The 16,214-nt window shown below is 32.1% G+C and overlaps 1 protein-coding gene across 23 annotated transcripts in view; it reads right to left on the bottom strand.

Moving 5' to 3' along the window:
- The window catches only part of GPHN (gephyrin), a 631,205-nt gene that overhangs the window by 202,886 nt on the left and 412,105 nt on the right, over positions 1-16,214 (bottom strand). For all 23 annotated transcript variants that reach the window (XM_045451302.1, XM_045451293.1, XM_045451291.1 and 20 more), the window contains one exon: positions 10,265-10,399. In XM_045451302.1, coding sequence (XP_045307258.1) covers positions 10,265-10,399 — 135 coding nt within the window. The remainder of the gene's footprint in view (positions 1-10,264; positions 10,400-16,214) is intronic.

The raw sequence follows: 16,214 nt of genomic DNA, 5'->3' as shown, positions 1-16,214 counted from the left end.
TCTGAAAGAATTATAAAGCCATCAATGGTATGGTATAAAAGAGTTATTACGCACTTCGAAATAACTTTTAAATAGTACAGTGCCTGTTATTAAGAATTATTTATTATTTGTATATGAAACAGAAAAAAATTTATTTTCAAACTTCCACTGAAATATGACACAATTTTCTACCCAGCAAGATTAAGAATAGAATGGCTTAGCCTAGATATAAAAATGCTCTGGTGTAAACAAATAAATAGTTGGTTTTATGAATATTTTTTATAAATCTGAAACTAAGCAAGACATCTCTCTTATCACCAGATTTTATTTAAATAACCAAACAAACATTTTTACTTTTCTGGTTGAAAACAATATATATGTTATAAAATAACTTGCAATTCTGTCCCTGAGCAGTACTGTTTACTAATTTTTCTAGCCATATGTTTTTTTTTGAGCATTTTCCTATGTCATTAGATATTCTAAAAGATATGATTTTTTAGGTTATATAAATAACTGATATATGTATGTACTATAAGTTATTTAATCATAGACATTAATGTTGGTTCTAAGTTTTCATGAATATGAATAATATTATGATAAATAATTTTGTACATAAGTCTTTGATGGCTTCTTTGATAATTTCCACTGGATAAATTTCTGGTAACTATGATTGATTATAATGTAAGAAAAAATTTAAGGCTATATATACGTTTGTGTGTGTGTGTGTGTGTGTGTGTGTATATGTATATATATATATATATATATACACACACACATATATATATATATACACACATATATATATATATGTGTATGTATATATAGTTGTTCACTTGAAGGTTACACAAATTTATATTCCTACTAGTGTGAATATGAATACTATCTATCAACTCTTTATCTGATAGATTTCTTGTAATTTTTTTTTTTTTCATTTTCAGCTCCACTATAAGGTCCTTGAGGGCAGGGTCAGTAAGTCTTTATACTGCTTTATACCATATTCCCAACACCTAGCATAATTTTGATATAATATGCACTAAAAATATTCATTGAATAATTTTCCGAATTAATGTATTGTTCCGTCGTTAATAAAAACCGAATGAGTAGGGAGAGCAGATAATCCTGAAGTTGTGGGTGAGAAAATACATGGCCAGTTTTAGAATATATATCTTTTTACGATAAAAAGATCTAGAGACTATTTTAGTTTGGGATATGCTCTGTATTAAAGTCATAAGTGAGACACATCAGTAATTTTGTTCAGCTGCTTTTTGCGCAAAACATGCCCTAAACCATTAAAAATCAATTTAGAGAAATCAAAACTTTTAAATTAAACTGAATGGTTGGTGTTCTTAATTTCACTGTTTCTTGTATTTCTACAGATCTTACTGTCCTATCTTCCTATAACTTGAATAGAACTCTAGTGGATACCAAAAGAAACCAATATTCCATTTAAAATAGATGAGCTTGATCTGAGTAAGAAAGATCTGAAATGAGGTTAGAACATTTTCAGTTGATGATCTTTAACTTTACATAGTAGCATGGAATGCAAAAGCTGGAATAAATAAATGTAAATTATTTTATGTTAATTAGATATTAATATATTATCAAAGAGAAGGGTAAATAGAGTGATAATACTTATTCAGTTAGTACAGAAACTTAGTACAGAGGAATGGGATTATAGGCCAACAGGTGATTTTAGAGAATACTTAATTTAATACCAGGATGTTACAGAAATAGAAACTGAAGTCTACTAAGTTCTCAAAAAGTTATAAAGTGGCAGACTAGGGTTGATAGCGCCTCGTAGGTGCAATACTTCTACATACTCAATGTTGTTAATTTTTCAAACAGCTTTGGATCCATAATTTTTAAATGTCTGCCAGGAAATCAGTCAAATGCAAATGCTAAACTTGCCTCTTCCATAATATCATTAAACTGAATTTATGAATATGCAAAAGTAATCTCTTTTGGGTATCTATATAAATTATAGGAATCAAGACTTATGAATTCTGCATATACTTTTAAAGGTAGAATTAATACAAGTTGCTATGTTTAACTAAGAGAAAACTAAAACATTTAACTTCTAGAAAATTATTACACTATTTTTTTTAAACTGGGTAATAGTTAACACCTAATATATCCAAATAGTAGTTGGCAAAAAAACTGCTACATCCCTGAAACAGAATACCAAATAAGCAATAATATTGCAGAAGATAATTTTTAAAAATGTAAAGAAGTTCATGACATAGAAAGATGTTCATATTACTAAATGAATGGGATAGGTTAAAATATTATATAGTTTAATAGTAACAGCTAACATTTAATGTGAAACAGAATACCAAATTAGTAATAATATTGCAGAAGATAATTTTTAAAAAAGAAGTTCATGACATAGAAAGATGTTCATATTACTAAATGAATGGGATAGGTTAAAATATTATATAGTTTAATAATAACAGCTAAGGGTATAGAGGTAAAGAAACTTTCTGAAAGTCACACATCTAGTAAGTAATAAAGCTGACATTCCTCACCAGGCCTCTCAAACCCCAGAACCTGAGCTCTTAATCACGGCCTTCCCATTATTCTCCATTTATATAAAATATTTGAATTTATAGAAAAAAAGAACAGAATATATAGCAAAATTAGAAGTTGCTATTTACTAAGGGTAGTTATACAGGAATTCTTTTTTTCCCCTGTAAAATGAGCATATACCTATTACTTTTTTTAAATAAAAAAAAAAATGCCACTTTAGACTACCTGAGCTATAAAACTGTTAACTCTGTAGCTAATAATTTCTGGTTAGTTGTCTCTTCTCAGGCTAACTAATCAAAATTCATTTGCAAGTTCAGATTTCAGGATGGCAATTATACATTTCACAGTTAAGTTATACTGAACTTCAGTGATGAACATATTTTGTGAACATTCAATAATTAGGCAAGGATGGGATGAATTCCACTTTTAATTTCTATTATATATAAAGGCAGAAGAGACAATCAGATGAATGAAGAAATAGAAATCAACATCTAATCCTGGATACTTAGCAGAATGTCACAGAATAACTATTAAAAATAATTTATAAATTCAAAATTTATAGCTAAAATATACTGTTATCATCCAATTTCAGTTTTATCAAAATATGAAATACTTTACCATATTGGGTAGTACCTTTCTCATTAGAAAAGAATATAAGAGAACCATCCTTTATTTGGAGTCTCAAAAATCTGTTTTGCTATCAAATCAGAATAAAGAGCAAAACACACATGTTGTTATAAAGGACAAAGTAGGCAATAATGAATGAGAGTGGAAATTAGTTATGTCTATAGAAGCCAGGGATTTAATGCAAATAAATAAAACAGTTTGGTGGGTATAAAGAATACCAAGCTAGTATTTATATATGTCAGTATTAGCCCAGTAATGTTGATCTGATTTTTTAAGGAAAAGCTGAAAATTTGTATTTTTATTTAGAAATCTCATCAAGTTTAAATGTTCCAAGCTAATTAAAAAAAATGGGCCATCCTCAATTATATCCCTAATAAAATTATCTTCCAATAGCTATGCTATAACTTGAAAGAGGGCTCTCTATGTATTTATTAGGACAGGATATCCCGGGGATAAATCAGTTGCTACCAAATACAGAAGTAGTATCACATTGGAAATGAACAGAATTAGCTGGAAATTACAACTGGGTTATGTGTCTTCAAAAGACTCTTAAAGTCTTCTCTCGTTTTCAGTTAGGTAGGAGGAACTCTGTTCCCTGCCCTAGAATTAATCTGGATCATAGAATCAGGGTGAATCATTTATAATACTTAAGCATGGTACTGGTGGTCATTTACATAAAGGATATAATCTCTGGACTGAGAATATCACCGTAACACTGTCTTCATGGAAAATGAGATTCAGCATACATAATTTCGACCTAGGATATTTTCAAGAAACGTAAGGCAGGTTACTTATTTTACTCTACTAGTCCTTTTAAATACAGTCCATGGACCCACAAAGGTCCTTGAGACCCTTTCAGGGTCTAAAAGGTCAAATTATTTTAACATTAATTTCCTTTTTCACTATATTGACATTTGCACTGATGGTACAAAAGCAATGGTGGGATGGCACTTTAGTGCAAATCAAGGCGGTGGATCCAAACAGTATGAATAGTCATCGTATTATTCACTACCATGTACTAATAGTTAAAAAAAAAACAAAAAAAAAAAACCCAAACTAACTGTTTCAAAAAAGAAGAGCTAGTTTCATTTAACATTGTCCTCAATAAAACAGTAAATACTAATTTAAAACTTGTCCCTTGAGTATGACAAAATGGAAAATATGCATAAAATACTTCCACTGCATACCAAAGGATGAACATTGTCTCAAGAAAAAGCACTTCTGCAATTGAGGTGCAAGCTGAACTAGCCAGGTTTTGCATAGAACACTGTTTTTACTTGGAGGAATGAAAGAATGACAGACAGACTATGATTATCCAGACTTAGATGTTTGGTAGACATGTTTCTCAAAACTGAATGAAATGAGCCTGCCAATTCAAGGAAAACAAGACAGGATTTGTTGCTTTTTGCCAAGGATAACATTCTAGCTTTTAAATAAAATTAGAATTGTGGAAAACATATATCACCATGAGCTTGAGAGCTTCCAACGCTTCCAAAACTTTTTTTGAGAAGTCTGGCGATTATATCAATGAAGATAATTTTTTGGTATAATATAATGAAATATGTCACCATTTGGAAGAACTTATATTTTCTAAGTGACCAATAAATACATTCCAAAACCATGTCCAAGTATAAGATTCATTCAAAGTTCAAGATGGCCCAACTGATTTTAATATAGCAGAGTATGGCAGAGTCCTCAACAGGGTTTTAGATTTCAGACTTCAACTAACTTTTAATAAACTATCAATTGTAAATTTTTGGTGTAGTGTCCACCAAAAGAAGATCTACAATTATGTGAAAATGCTCGTTCTTTTTTTTCTGACTACATAAATGTGTGAAGCTGAATTTGTTTCTTCATATTTCAACCAAAACATATCACAACAGACTGAAGTACAGAAGCAGGTATAAGAATTCAGTTGTCTTCTCTTAAACCAGACATCAAAATATATTTGAAAAATGTAAAACAATGCCATGTTTTTCAATATTTTTTGTTTTGGAAAATATTTTTTCATAACAATGTTGTTTATGTTAACATATAAAGGCTTTATTATTATTTTGAAGCAAATAAACATTTAAAAATTTCTCAGTTTTAATTTCTAGAACAGTAAATATTGCTAGATATAACCCACATAAGCTATTTTGGGTCCTTAAAAATTTACAAGTATATAAAGAGTTCCTGAGACCATTAAATTTGAGAATTGCCAGATTTGACCATAATGTTGAGACAATTATTTGCTTAGTATTCCCCAGATAGGGCAATTAACTTTGTACAAAAGAAAACTTCTATGTTTATGCCCAGAGGATGTACTTTTGATGTCACTAATTCTGTGCATTCCAAACACTTTGGCACTTGTTGACTCTACATATAGAACCCATAAATTTCTATTTGTCACTAACAATTGAACAGATGTTGATATACCAATGTTGATGTAATTTCAGACAAAAGCAAAGAAATTTAGCATTTAAAGTAGTCTTACTGATTTTGTTTAGCTCTTCAAAATAGTAGAAAATAATCTGTGGGTTCCACTTAGTGTTTTTATCTTGGCTAGAATTTTCACAACTTCACAAGATTCTCCAGACTTGGGAGCCTCAGGTTTCGAACCAATGAACTAACCATATCACATAATCACGCTGGTGTTCACAAAGGAAAATAGTGACAATGTGGAATCATTTGTACAAACTAATATGACTAAGAAAAAATCTCAGAGGGAATATAGATACTAGACCTGATACTAGATCAATAATGCCATTTTTATATGTAAAGGAAATCACACTGCCTTTCAGACATACACATTGAAACTGTGAATGAAGAAAATCATTTATTCTTTATCCAGAAGAATCTAAATTCATTTGCTCAAAGGAAAATAATAGAAACCTATAGTGAAATCATAATTCTGCATTTTGTTTGAATAGAAGATTAGGCATTAGTGTATTAAATGAACACACCCTTAATATTAAGGTTATTTCAATACACATACTTTTTAGTCATTTCATAAACTTTAGTTTTAGTTAGATAGTATTTATATTTTCTTCCTGAGAGGAAAAAAAAAACTTGTTTGTTAGTCTGGGCACAAAATTCTATTCTAATCTCTAAGGTACAGGGGATATGTAACAATAGACTACACTTATTTTTTAAAGTCAAACTTCAGATGCTTAGGCAACAAAAAGATACTTAAATTGGTCTTTAAAAATTATTCCCTATTTTAACAACATCTACTGGGATGGTGAACTGATTGACAGTTTGGATTTTTCCCCCCCCTTTTTTGCTCTGGTCATTATTCTTTACCTCATGCTTCTTGATTTCAAACAGAGATGCTACTAACTTTTATAATGGAAAAATCAGTATTCATATAAATTGTGAGTCATGTTTACTTTACAAGAGAATTTTTCTGTTATAGAATTTTTCTTTTAGCAAACCATTTTTTGGGAGACAACCACCATGTTAGAATTTAAGTCTTCTAAATATTGCCCACTACTATTGAAATAGAATCTACATACTATTTGACATTTTTGGCTAAGCCACTGTTTTACTTAGGGCAATGAAAGATTAAAATCTCGTTTGTTCTTACAAGATACTTCACACTGTCATAAAGCAAGTGGAGTAAAAATCATTTGTCATTTCAGACAGATTTAATCAAAACAAAATAACTGATATAAAAGAGAAATAAGTTTTTCCCCACATACAATAAAATATTATCTCATTTCAGCAAATAAATATTTGTTGGAGACAAATCCATTTAATAAAGAATTGTTTAGAAAAGATAATACATGGTTATCTTTACTAGATTTTGTACTAAAAAGGAAACCCAAATGGTATATGGTATACCTTTTGGTATATACCAAAAGGTAAATCCAAATGGTATAGATCTTGTCTGGTATATTTTATAGATCTTGTCCTCAATACAGCTGATAATTAAAAAAAATAAAAGGATAATCTATGATATGATATTGTATTATATTGTAGTAAACATATAAAATATGAACCTAAAATAATGTTTGGTATTATAGTTGTTGATCTAAAAGAAAACAGATGCACACATAAGTCCTTTAGCTTAAATACTGACCAGCTGATAAAAAGCTACAGACAGAAAGGTTGGAACTACTAGCTTTTAATCATAATTTGTTTATTTAGCTGTTTTACATTTTTACAAAGACTAGGTTAAGTGCTTCTGATGGTTATTCCCAAAGTATTCTGTCCTCTGGTGATAGAGCATACCACTTATACTTTATTATAATTTGTAATTGCCTGTTTGTCTGTTTGTAATGGTAAGAACAATATCTAGTTGCTCACCACTGCTTCCCCAGAACCAGGAAAAGACTCATTTAATAAATTAATAAACCCTGTTGGGGAGGCAAAGATTACATTTAATCACAGATCCAAAGCTCAGAAAAGCTGAGCAACTTGCTTAAGGTAGTGTGGTTATTAAGCAGAGAAGCCAGCATTTGAATCTATATCTTCTACTATCAAGTGTTTTTTCTACTGCTGATCATTCAAGACTGTACTATATTTCTCATGTAAAGAAAATGTATTTGCACATATATTTCTGCACATGACAGACTGCACGTCTAATCTGAAACATAGAAGAGGGATTTCTATGAGGTTTAGTGAACACTATTAGGTACTAAATTATAAATATCAGCACCAAGATGCAATAACAGTAACAGTAACAGTAACAATGTCAAACTCACTGGTGTTCTAATTTTATGCTGGCTGTCATTCATGGGATGTCTCATATATATCTCAGATTGAAGACGTTCAAAACCAAATGTATTAATTCCTTTTACCTTCAAAATGTGTTTCTTCTCTTATTATTCCTTAATATAGTTAGTAACATCATTTACCCACATCTCAAATGAGAAGCCCGGCTTTCTGACTTTTCTGCCCTAAATATTCTATGCTAAAATAAACAATTCACCTAGATTTATGTGCTAAAACCTATGGCCTTGTAATTTGACTCAGTAGGCAAAGACAAAAAGTCATTATTTAAAATACATAGAACTAATAGCTGAAGTTGGATTTTGAAGTCACTGAATTAAGACTTTCATGTACTAAGGATGTTTTAGTCTGAGAGTTCCTGATTGGTGATAATTGGCTGGTGACAGCCACCTTTAAAATGGTCATTATTGCTGAATTTTGTTTTGTTTTTATATATCCTTTTTGTCCCTGGTGAAATGTTCCCCTTAGAGACGTCTTCTCTGATAATCCTATTTAAGTAAGGTTTCCCTTCTATTATTTTCTATCAATGTAACTTTTCATTTCTGCTTAGCAAGAATTTCAATTTATAATTATTAAGTTACAGTAAAATTATGATTATCAGAATAATTTACATTTATCTTAATATTTATTTTAATATACATTAATTAAACTGTAAACTCCATGGGTGCAGTGACTATATGTCACTGATATAAAAGCAAATATAAGAATATTTAGTTTAGATTTGAATTAAACAGTCTTATAATTTGAGACTTTCAAAGATTAATTTGACTTTTTTATTTTTAGGATTTCACTTTAGTGAATTTGGAATGCCAAATTATTTTAAAATTGTATTTAATGTTCTCTTTGTAATTAGGATATAATTATAAAGTTTTAAAAAGGCTCAAGAACTGCTATGTATAACTGAATTTAGCTTAAAATATTTATAAATGTTCATAGTATATTATTAAGGAAAAGAATACTGCATCTTGAACAGTTCTGCATTCCCAACGTTTAGGTCTTAATATTTGACTAAACATTTATAGTGGACTTAAGTTTTAGCATTATTTTCTAGACTTCATAAATGAGTATAGCTTATATAATTGAGATTTAATGCAAACAATAAATTATTTTGTTAAAAAATTTTGAAAGTCATGAATGAGATGCTTCTTTGCAATTAAAGTCTTAGAATTCCATGTTTTCATTCAGTGGAAGATGTAAGCTGACTGGCACCTGAATGGCATTAACATACATTTTATGTCTAGAATGTTCTTACATTTTGTCTTCATTAAAGGTTTAGAACCATAATTTTTTTAAACTATAAATTAATATTGGTTGTATTTGACACAAGTCTAAAAACAATGATATACAACAGTAATAACACTGTGAGGACTTTGCTGAGAAGGTTGTACCATGGAATGTAAAAGCAACCGTACTACACATATGAAGAATGGCTTGAGATCACTTCTAGTTAAGTCCAGTTGTAACATTCTTAAAACTCAGGAAAAAGTTGGAATTGAGGAAGACAGCTATATAAGTGGTAAATCTGATGACAGAGAAAGCCATAGTTTGAAAAATTACCTGCATATCTCTTGAATAAATTTAGTGAAAATTTGATATTGAACACCATATCTTATCAATTAAGAAGGAATGTTACTGTTTATCTTTTGATGCCAATATTGGATCCATCATATTGAAATCTTGAAAGCACAAATGACTAACTTAACCAGGAAAGGGACATTCTGGAAGAAAGCAGTAATAGCCACAATTATGTCTGCTACTTAATTCATCATATACATGGAGATGTGAGGCAGCAAATAAATGTCTAATCCTTTTTTTCTCCAACACATGATTCAGTACTTGGGAAAAATTGTAAAAAAATAAATACTACAAAACTTCCTCCCTCCCCCAAAGGTTGGCATTAAAACTTTCTTTCTAATCAATTTAGATTTGTTTCCAAATATTAGGCAGCAACATTCCAAGTTGAATATGTTTGAAAAAATTTGGCATGATACTAGAGCAGGGAGCTACCCTAGCTTGGACAAATTAAAAAAAAAAAACCCTTTGGTGACATTATTTTGTTAATTTTGCTTTTTAAAGAAATGCATTCACCCTTTGCATAAACAAGTAACTTCACATCTATACTGATGAGTATGCTAAAAAATAACAAGTCTAGAGCAAAGAAACAGGAGCTACAGAAAGTGATATCTGTAGCTGTGAATGTAGGAGTAGACATTTTACATGAAATTTCTATTATCTTACTATTGGCCTAATATGCACAATCTGTAAAACAGTAAGTGGTAATTATCTTATAGTCCGCTAATTTTTCATTGCATTATCTTGCATGCAATCCAACCTTGACAAACAGAGGGAAATACTGGTTAAGTTTCCCACACTCAGATAGTAGAATAGGTGTAAGGTGCCAAGGAACTGTACTTACTTTTGGTGTTGGGCAGGAAGCTGTAGAAAGGCGAGATGTAGCCTGAGCACGAGGCGATTCTGAAGGAGTAGTGCTGAGGGAGGCTGTGTCTCGTGGGAGCACCTGAACACCACGAGAAATGATGGAGTCTGGAATCTGAACAAGAAAAACAAGGATGGCTTAATATTCTGAAAACACCAACAACACTGAAATCAGTATCAACACCTAACTTTTTTTCTATGACATTATTTGCTGCCTAGCTCTCATATATTTGGTGTCACTTACTGTTAGGTATAAATGCCTGTCCGTGAGTTTGGATATAGGTTTCTATCCAACAATCTGTGATAGGACGGAAACCTTCAGATTTAAAATATTTTCCCTGGCCAAATAATATTTCATGGAACTTTTTTATGAGAAGCAGTTTAGCATTATGGTTACGGAGTAAAGTGTTTGGCATTCATATACTGGCTCTGCCACGTAATAGTTATTTAATTCCTAGATATTTTCCATTTTCCTTTCAGATTCTCCACCCTTCTTCATCCTCTCTGCTCTAAACTGACCTGTATAGATAAAATCAACAAGCCAGTCTGTACTGTCTAGTTTCTAGTTGCATTCAGCCAGTGGGAGGCACTGCCAGGAAACTAAAGCATTAGAGGAGATTAAGATCTGGTCTTTATTCCCCTGGCTCCTTTCTACCTGGTCACCGCAGGCTGGTTAAGTCACAGCCCCTGTCAGATGACCCTTGCTTACAGCTCTTTTCTGGATTCCAGTAGGAGTTCCCTGTCTTTGCCCCATTAGGACTAGAGAATTAATGGTTCCCAGTATTACTAGTCCCAGGGAACACTGGGACACTGCATTGTGTCTTGTTGCTTTCCCTATAACCTGCCCAAACTTTTGTAGGCACTATTGTCCCTTCATTAAACTCTTCTCAATTATCCTTTTAACTATGCTATGACTTCTGCTGGGACGCTGACGGCTATAATTTTTAAATCACCATTTCCTTTATCTAAAAAAAATGAAGCTAATGATAGCATCTACCTCACTGGATTACTATTGAGGGTTAAATAAGATACTGTACATAAATTATCTAGCACTGGTAAGTAGTAAATACTTAATGTTTATTATTATTGATATTACACCTATCAACGTGATACTGATGTAACTGTCACTATTCTAAAAATATATAAACAACATGGATTATTTATTTTAAAAATTACTAATTATGTTGATTATAAAATTATTATTTTGCAGCATGCATAATTTTGTTCTGGGCTAGTACTAATGGGTTTAGGTTTTCTAATCTCAAAATGAGAACCTGACCACTTTCAAGTTTTGTGCATAAGAGGGGATGTATATGTGATAAAAGGATAAATAATTAACTAATATTCAATCAGCAAGTATCACTTACTATGTGAAAACAAGGAAGCAGCAGCCAGACTTTATGACTGGGAAGGTACTGCTGTTCTTATGTATCATCTGTTTCTCACAAAGGACATAATACAATTTCCATAGAAGCTCTTTTATTTAGTTTCCATACCAACATCCTCATTACTGATGGTATTGCTACCATGTTAGGGCCTAACATTTTATGAGATTTATAAAGAATATTCCCATAACTAGGGTGAAGGCAATGGGAATTCTGAGAAGAAAAACTGCTCTACCTAATACATTTGAGTACTGAATTGTGATAAATATTTTAAAGAAATGGTGGATAGTCTGGTTTAAAAGAGCTACATGTTGCCACTTATGTCTAATAAAAAAGGCCAAGTATTGGATAGAAAGTCAAAGAAGGCTCCTATTGTACTTCACTTGACACCATGTTTCTCTACTTCATAGCAATTTCCACATTCATACTATATTTATATGTATACTACATTTAGATGACTATCTCACATACTAGAATGCACTGTCATGATGAAACTGTGCTTTTGCTACTATTGTATGCCCAATACCTAAGAAAGCATATGCTCAAAGTAGGATGTATGTATGATATATAGATTGCCAGACTCACACACACAAGTATACATATACTACACATCTCTCTATGTATGTGTGTGTGTGTGTATGAATGTAAACAGAACAGCAGGATATTTCAGGGAAAGATAAGTTTAAATTTGAAGGACATACTTTGGGGTTAATAGTCTGGAGATACCCAATGAGCTATTAGAAATATGAGCTGGAATGGCTAACATTAAAAACTCAGGCAACAACAGATGTTGGCGAGGATGCGGAGAAAGAGGATCTCTTTTGCATTGTTGGTGGCAATGCAAGCTGGTGCAGCCACTCTGGAAAACAGTGTGGAGGTTCCTCAGAAAACTAAAAATAGAACTACCCTATGACCCAGCAATTACACTACTAGGCATTTATCCAAGAGATACAGGTGTGCTGTTTCGAAGGGACACATGCACCCCCACGTTTATAGCAGCACTATCAACAATAGCCAAAGCATGGAAAGAGCCCAAATACCCATCGATGGATGAATGGATACAGAAGACGTGGTAAATAGATACAATGGAATATTACTCGGTGATCAAAAAGAATGAAATCTTGCCATTTGCAACTACGTGGATGGAACTGGAGGGTATTATGCTAAGTGAAATTTGTCAGAGAAAGATAAAAATCATATGACTTCACTCATATGAGGACTTTAAGAGACAAAACAGATGAACATAAGGGAAGGGAAACAAAAATAACATAAAAACAGGGAGGGGAACAAAACAGAAGAGACTCATAAATACGGAGAACTGAGGGTTACTGGAGGAGTTGTGGGAGGGGTGATGGGCTAAATGGGTAAGGGGCTTTAAGGAATCTACTCCTGAAATCATTGTTTCACTATATGCTAACTAATTTGGTTGTAAATTTAAAAAAATAAAAAATAAAATAAAAAAAAAAAGAAATATGAGTCTAGAGCTCAGGAAAAAGTTAAGGATTAGATATATACTTTGGGAGGGGCACCTGGGTAGCTCAGTCAGTTAAACATCTGATTTTGGCTCAGGTCACAATGTCATGGTTTGTGAGTTCGAGCCCCATGTTGGACTCTGTGCTGACAGCTTGGAGCCTGGAGCCTGCTTCAGATTCTGTGTCTCCCTCTCTCTCTGCCCGCCCCCCCACCCCCAACTTGTATTCTTTCTCTCAAAAATAAATAAACATAAAAAAAAAGATATATACTTTGGTAATTATCAATGGAGGTGGTAGTTTCAGCCATGCAAATGTTTCAGATCATCCAAGGACAGTATGTAAAAGACAAAAGATGATGGCTGATAATTCTAGGTAAGATCCATATTATGGAACTCAGAAGATGGATAACAGAAGAAAAAATTGAGGAGAAAAAAAAAAAGAATCTGTAAATGAAATAATAGTACATCCTATTTTTCCTTGAGCAATCAGGATTTGTATCTATCATACTGGCTCAATATTAAATACCAAATTTTTCATTTTCAAAAGTATTTCAGTTTGGAAGATAAATTATTTGGTTTTCAAATCTTTAAGAAATTGTTAGACACTTAAAAGGAAAATCAAGACAGTGTGAACATAAGGGAAGGGAAGAGAGAAGAAACTTTCAATGAGATGTTAAAAGATATCAACTATTATAATATGAGTAGGATGAGAGTTGGAAAAAAGCCACTGAGAGCCTGAAAGACTCCACCAAAAAACTGTGAGAACTTATAAATGAATTTAATAAAGGTTCAGGATAAAAATCAGTCTACAGAAATCTGATGCATTTCTATATACACATAATGAAGCAGTAGAGAAAGAAACAAGTAATCAATTAAATTTACAATGGCACCAAAAACAATAAGATACATAGGAATAAGCTTAACCTGAAGATGTGAAATATAAAACACTGATGAAAGAAACTGGAGATGACACAAAGAAATGGAAAAACAGTCCATCCTCATAAAATGGAAGAACAAAGATCTCTACTATCCAAAGCAATCTACATGTTTAATGCAATCCCTATCAAAATATCACCAGCATTTTTCACACAGCTAGAAAAAACAATCCTAAAATTGGTATGGAATCATAAAAGATCCCGGATAGCCAAAAAGCAACCTTGAAAAAGGAAAACAAAGCTGGAGGTATCACAATTCCAGACTTCAAGTTATATTACAAAGCTGTAGTGACCAAAACAGTATGGTACTGGCACAAAAATAGACAGATAAATCAGTAGAACAGAACAGAAAACCCAAAAATGAACCCACAATTATATGGTCGATTAATCTTTTACAAAGCAGAAAAGAATATTCAATGAGACTTGAAATCATAAAAATCCTAGAAGAGGACACAGGCAGTGACCTGTTTGACATGGGCTGTAGCAACTTCTTTGTAGATATATCTCCTGAAGCAAGGGAAACAAAAACAAAAATAAACTACTGGGACAACAGCAAAACTAAAAGGCAACTGACAGAATAGGACATGATATTTATAAATTAAAAATCCAATAAAGGGTTAGTATCCAAAATGTATAAAGCATTATAAAACTTAATACCCAAAAAGTAAATAATCCAATTAAAAAATGGGCAGAAGACATGAAAAAACATCTTCTCAAAAAAGACATACAGATGGCCAATAGACACATGAAAAGATGCTCAACATCAGTGATCATCAGGGAAATGCAAATCAAAACTACAATGAAATATTACCTCATACCTGTCAGAATGGTTAAAATCACTAACACAAGAAACAATGGTGTTGGTAAGGATATGGAGAAAGAGGAACCCTCTTGCACTGTCGGTGGGAATGCAAACTGGTACAGCCACTATGGCAAAGTATGGAGGTTCCTCAAAAAGTTAAAAATAGAACTACCCTACTATCCAGTGATTGCACTACTAGATATTTACCCAAAGAATACAAAAATACTAATTCAGAAGGACACATGAACCCTGATGTTTACAGCAGCATTACCTACAACAGCCAAACTATGGAAACAGCCCAAGTGTCCATCAACTGATGAATGGATAAAAAAGACGTGGTATATATATACGTGTGTGTGTGTGTGTGTGTGTGTGTGTGTGTGTGTGTGTGTATACATTTCCATACATAAAAAAGATTTAAATCTTGCCATTTCTAATGACGTAGATGGAGCTAGGGAGTATTATGCTAAGCGAAATAAGTCAGTCAGAGAAAGGCAAATCCCATATGATTTCATTCATATGTGGAATTTAAGAAACAAACAAAACAAATGAGTAAATGGGGAAAAAAGAAAAAAAAAAAAAAAAGAAAGAGAGGCAAACCAAGAAACAGACTCTTAACTATAGAGAACAAACTGATTGTTACCAGAGGGGAATTGGGTATGGGGATGAGTAAAATACATGATGGAGATTAAGGGGTGCACTTGCTGTGATGAGCACTGGATGTTGTATGGAAGTATTGAATCACTACCCATACACCTGAAACTAATATCACACTGTATGTTAGGTAACTGGAATTTAAATAAAAACTTTAAAAAATGTCATTAGATCCAGCAATTAAAGAAGTTACCAGTAGAGTAAAAAGAGTAGAAGTGAGTTGAGGAAGCAAGTGGGATGATAAAGTGGGGTAATTTGTAAGAAAAGAGGAGACACATTCACTATTATTTTTTCCTTTCATGCTTGAAGTGAAAATCCATTAATGAGAAAAATAGGGAAATATAAGTGGCAAAGATAACTTTCATAAATATCTGGATATATATGTTGATGAATTAGCAGGGAGGATAACTAAGGATTTGGGCAAGGAATTATCAATAACATGGATCCAGTTATAACTGGCAACCATAAACTCACAATTTCATTATGTAGCCTAGAAATAAATTTTCCACCTATCTCAAAAGAAACTTAGGCAAAAGATAAACTTCGAAATTCTTTGCAGGAGTAGTTATTAGTTGTCTGAGAGGCAGTTCTTTCTTTCTTTTTTTTTTCTAAGTTTATTTATTTTGAGAGAGAGATGGACAGAGAGAAAGAGACAGAGACACAGAGAGACAGAGAGAGAGAGA

Source organism: Leopardus geoffroyi, chromosome B3 (assembly GCF_018350155.1).
Source record: "Leopardus geoffroyi isolate Oge1 chromosome B3, O.geoffroyi_Oge1_pat1.0, whole genome shotgun sequence".
Lineage (NCBI taxonomy): Eukaryota > Metazoa > Chordata > Mammalia > Carnivora > Felidae > Leopardus > Leopardus geoffroyi.
Note: the sequence above shows the minus strand (reverse complement) of the source record. Positions and strands in the feature narration are given on the sequence as shown.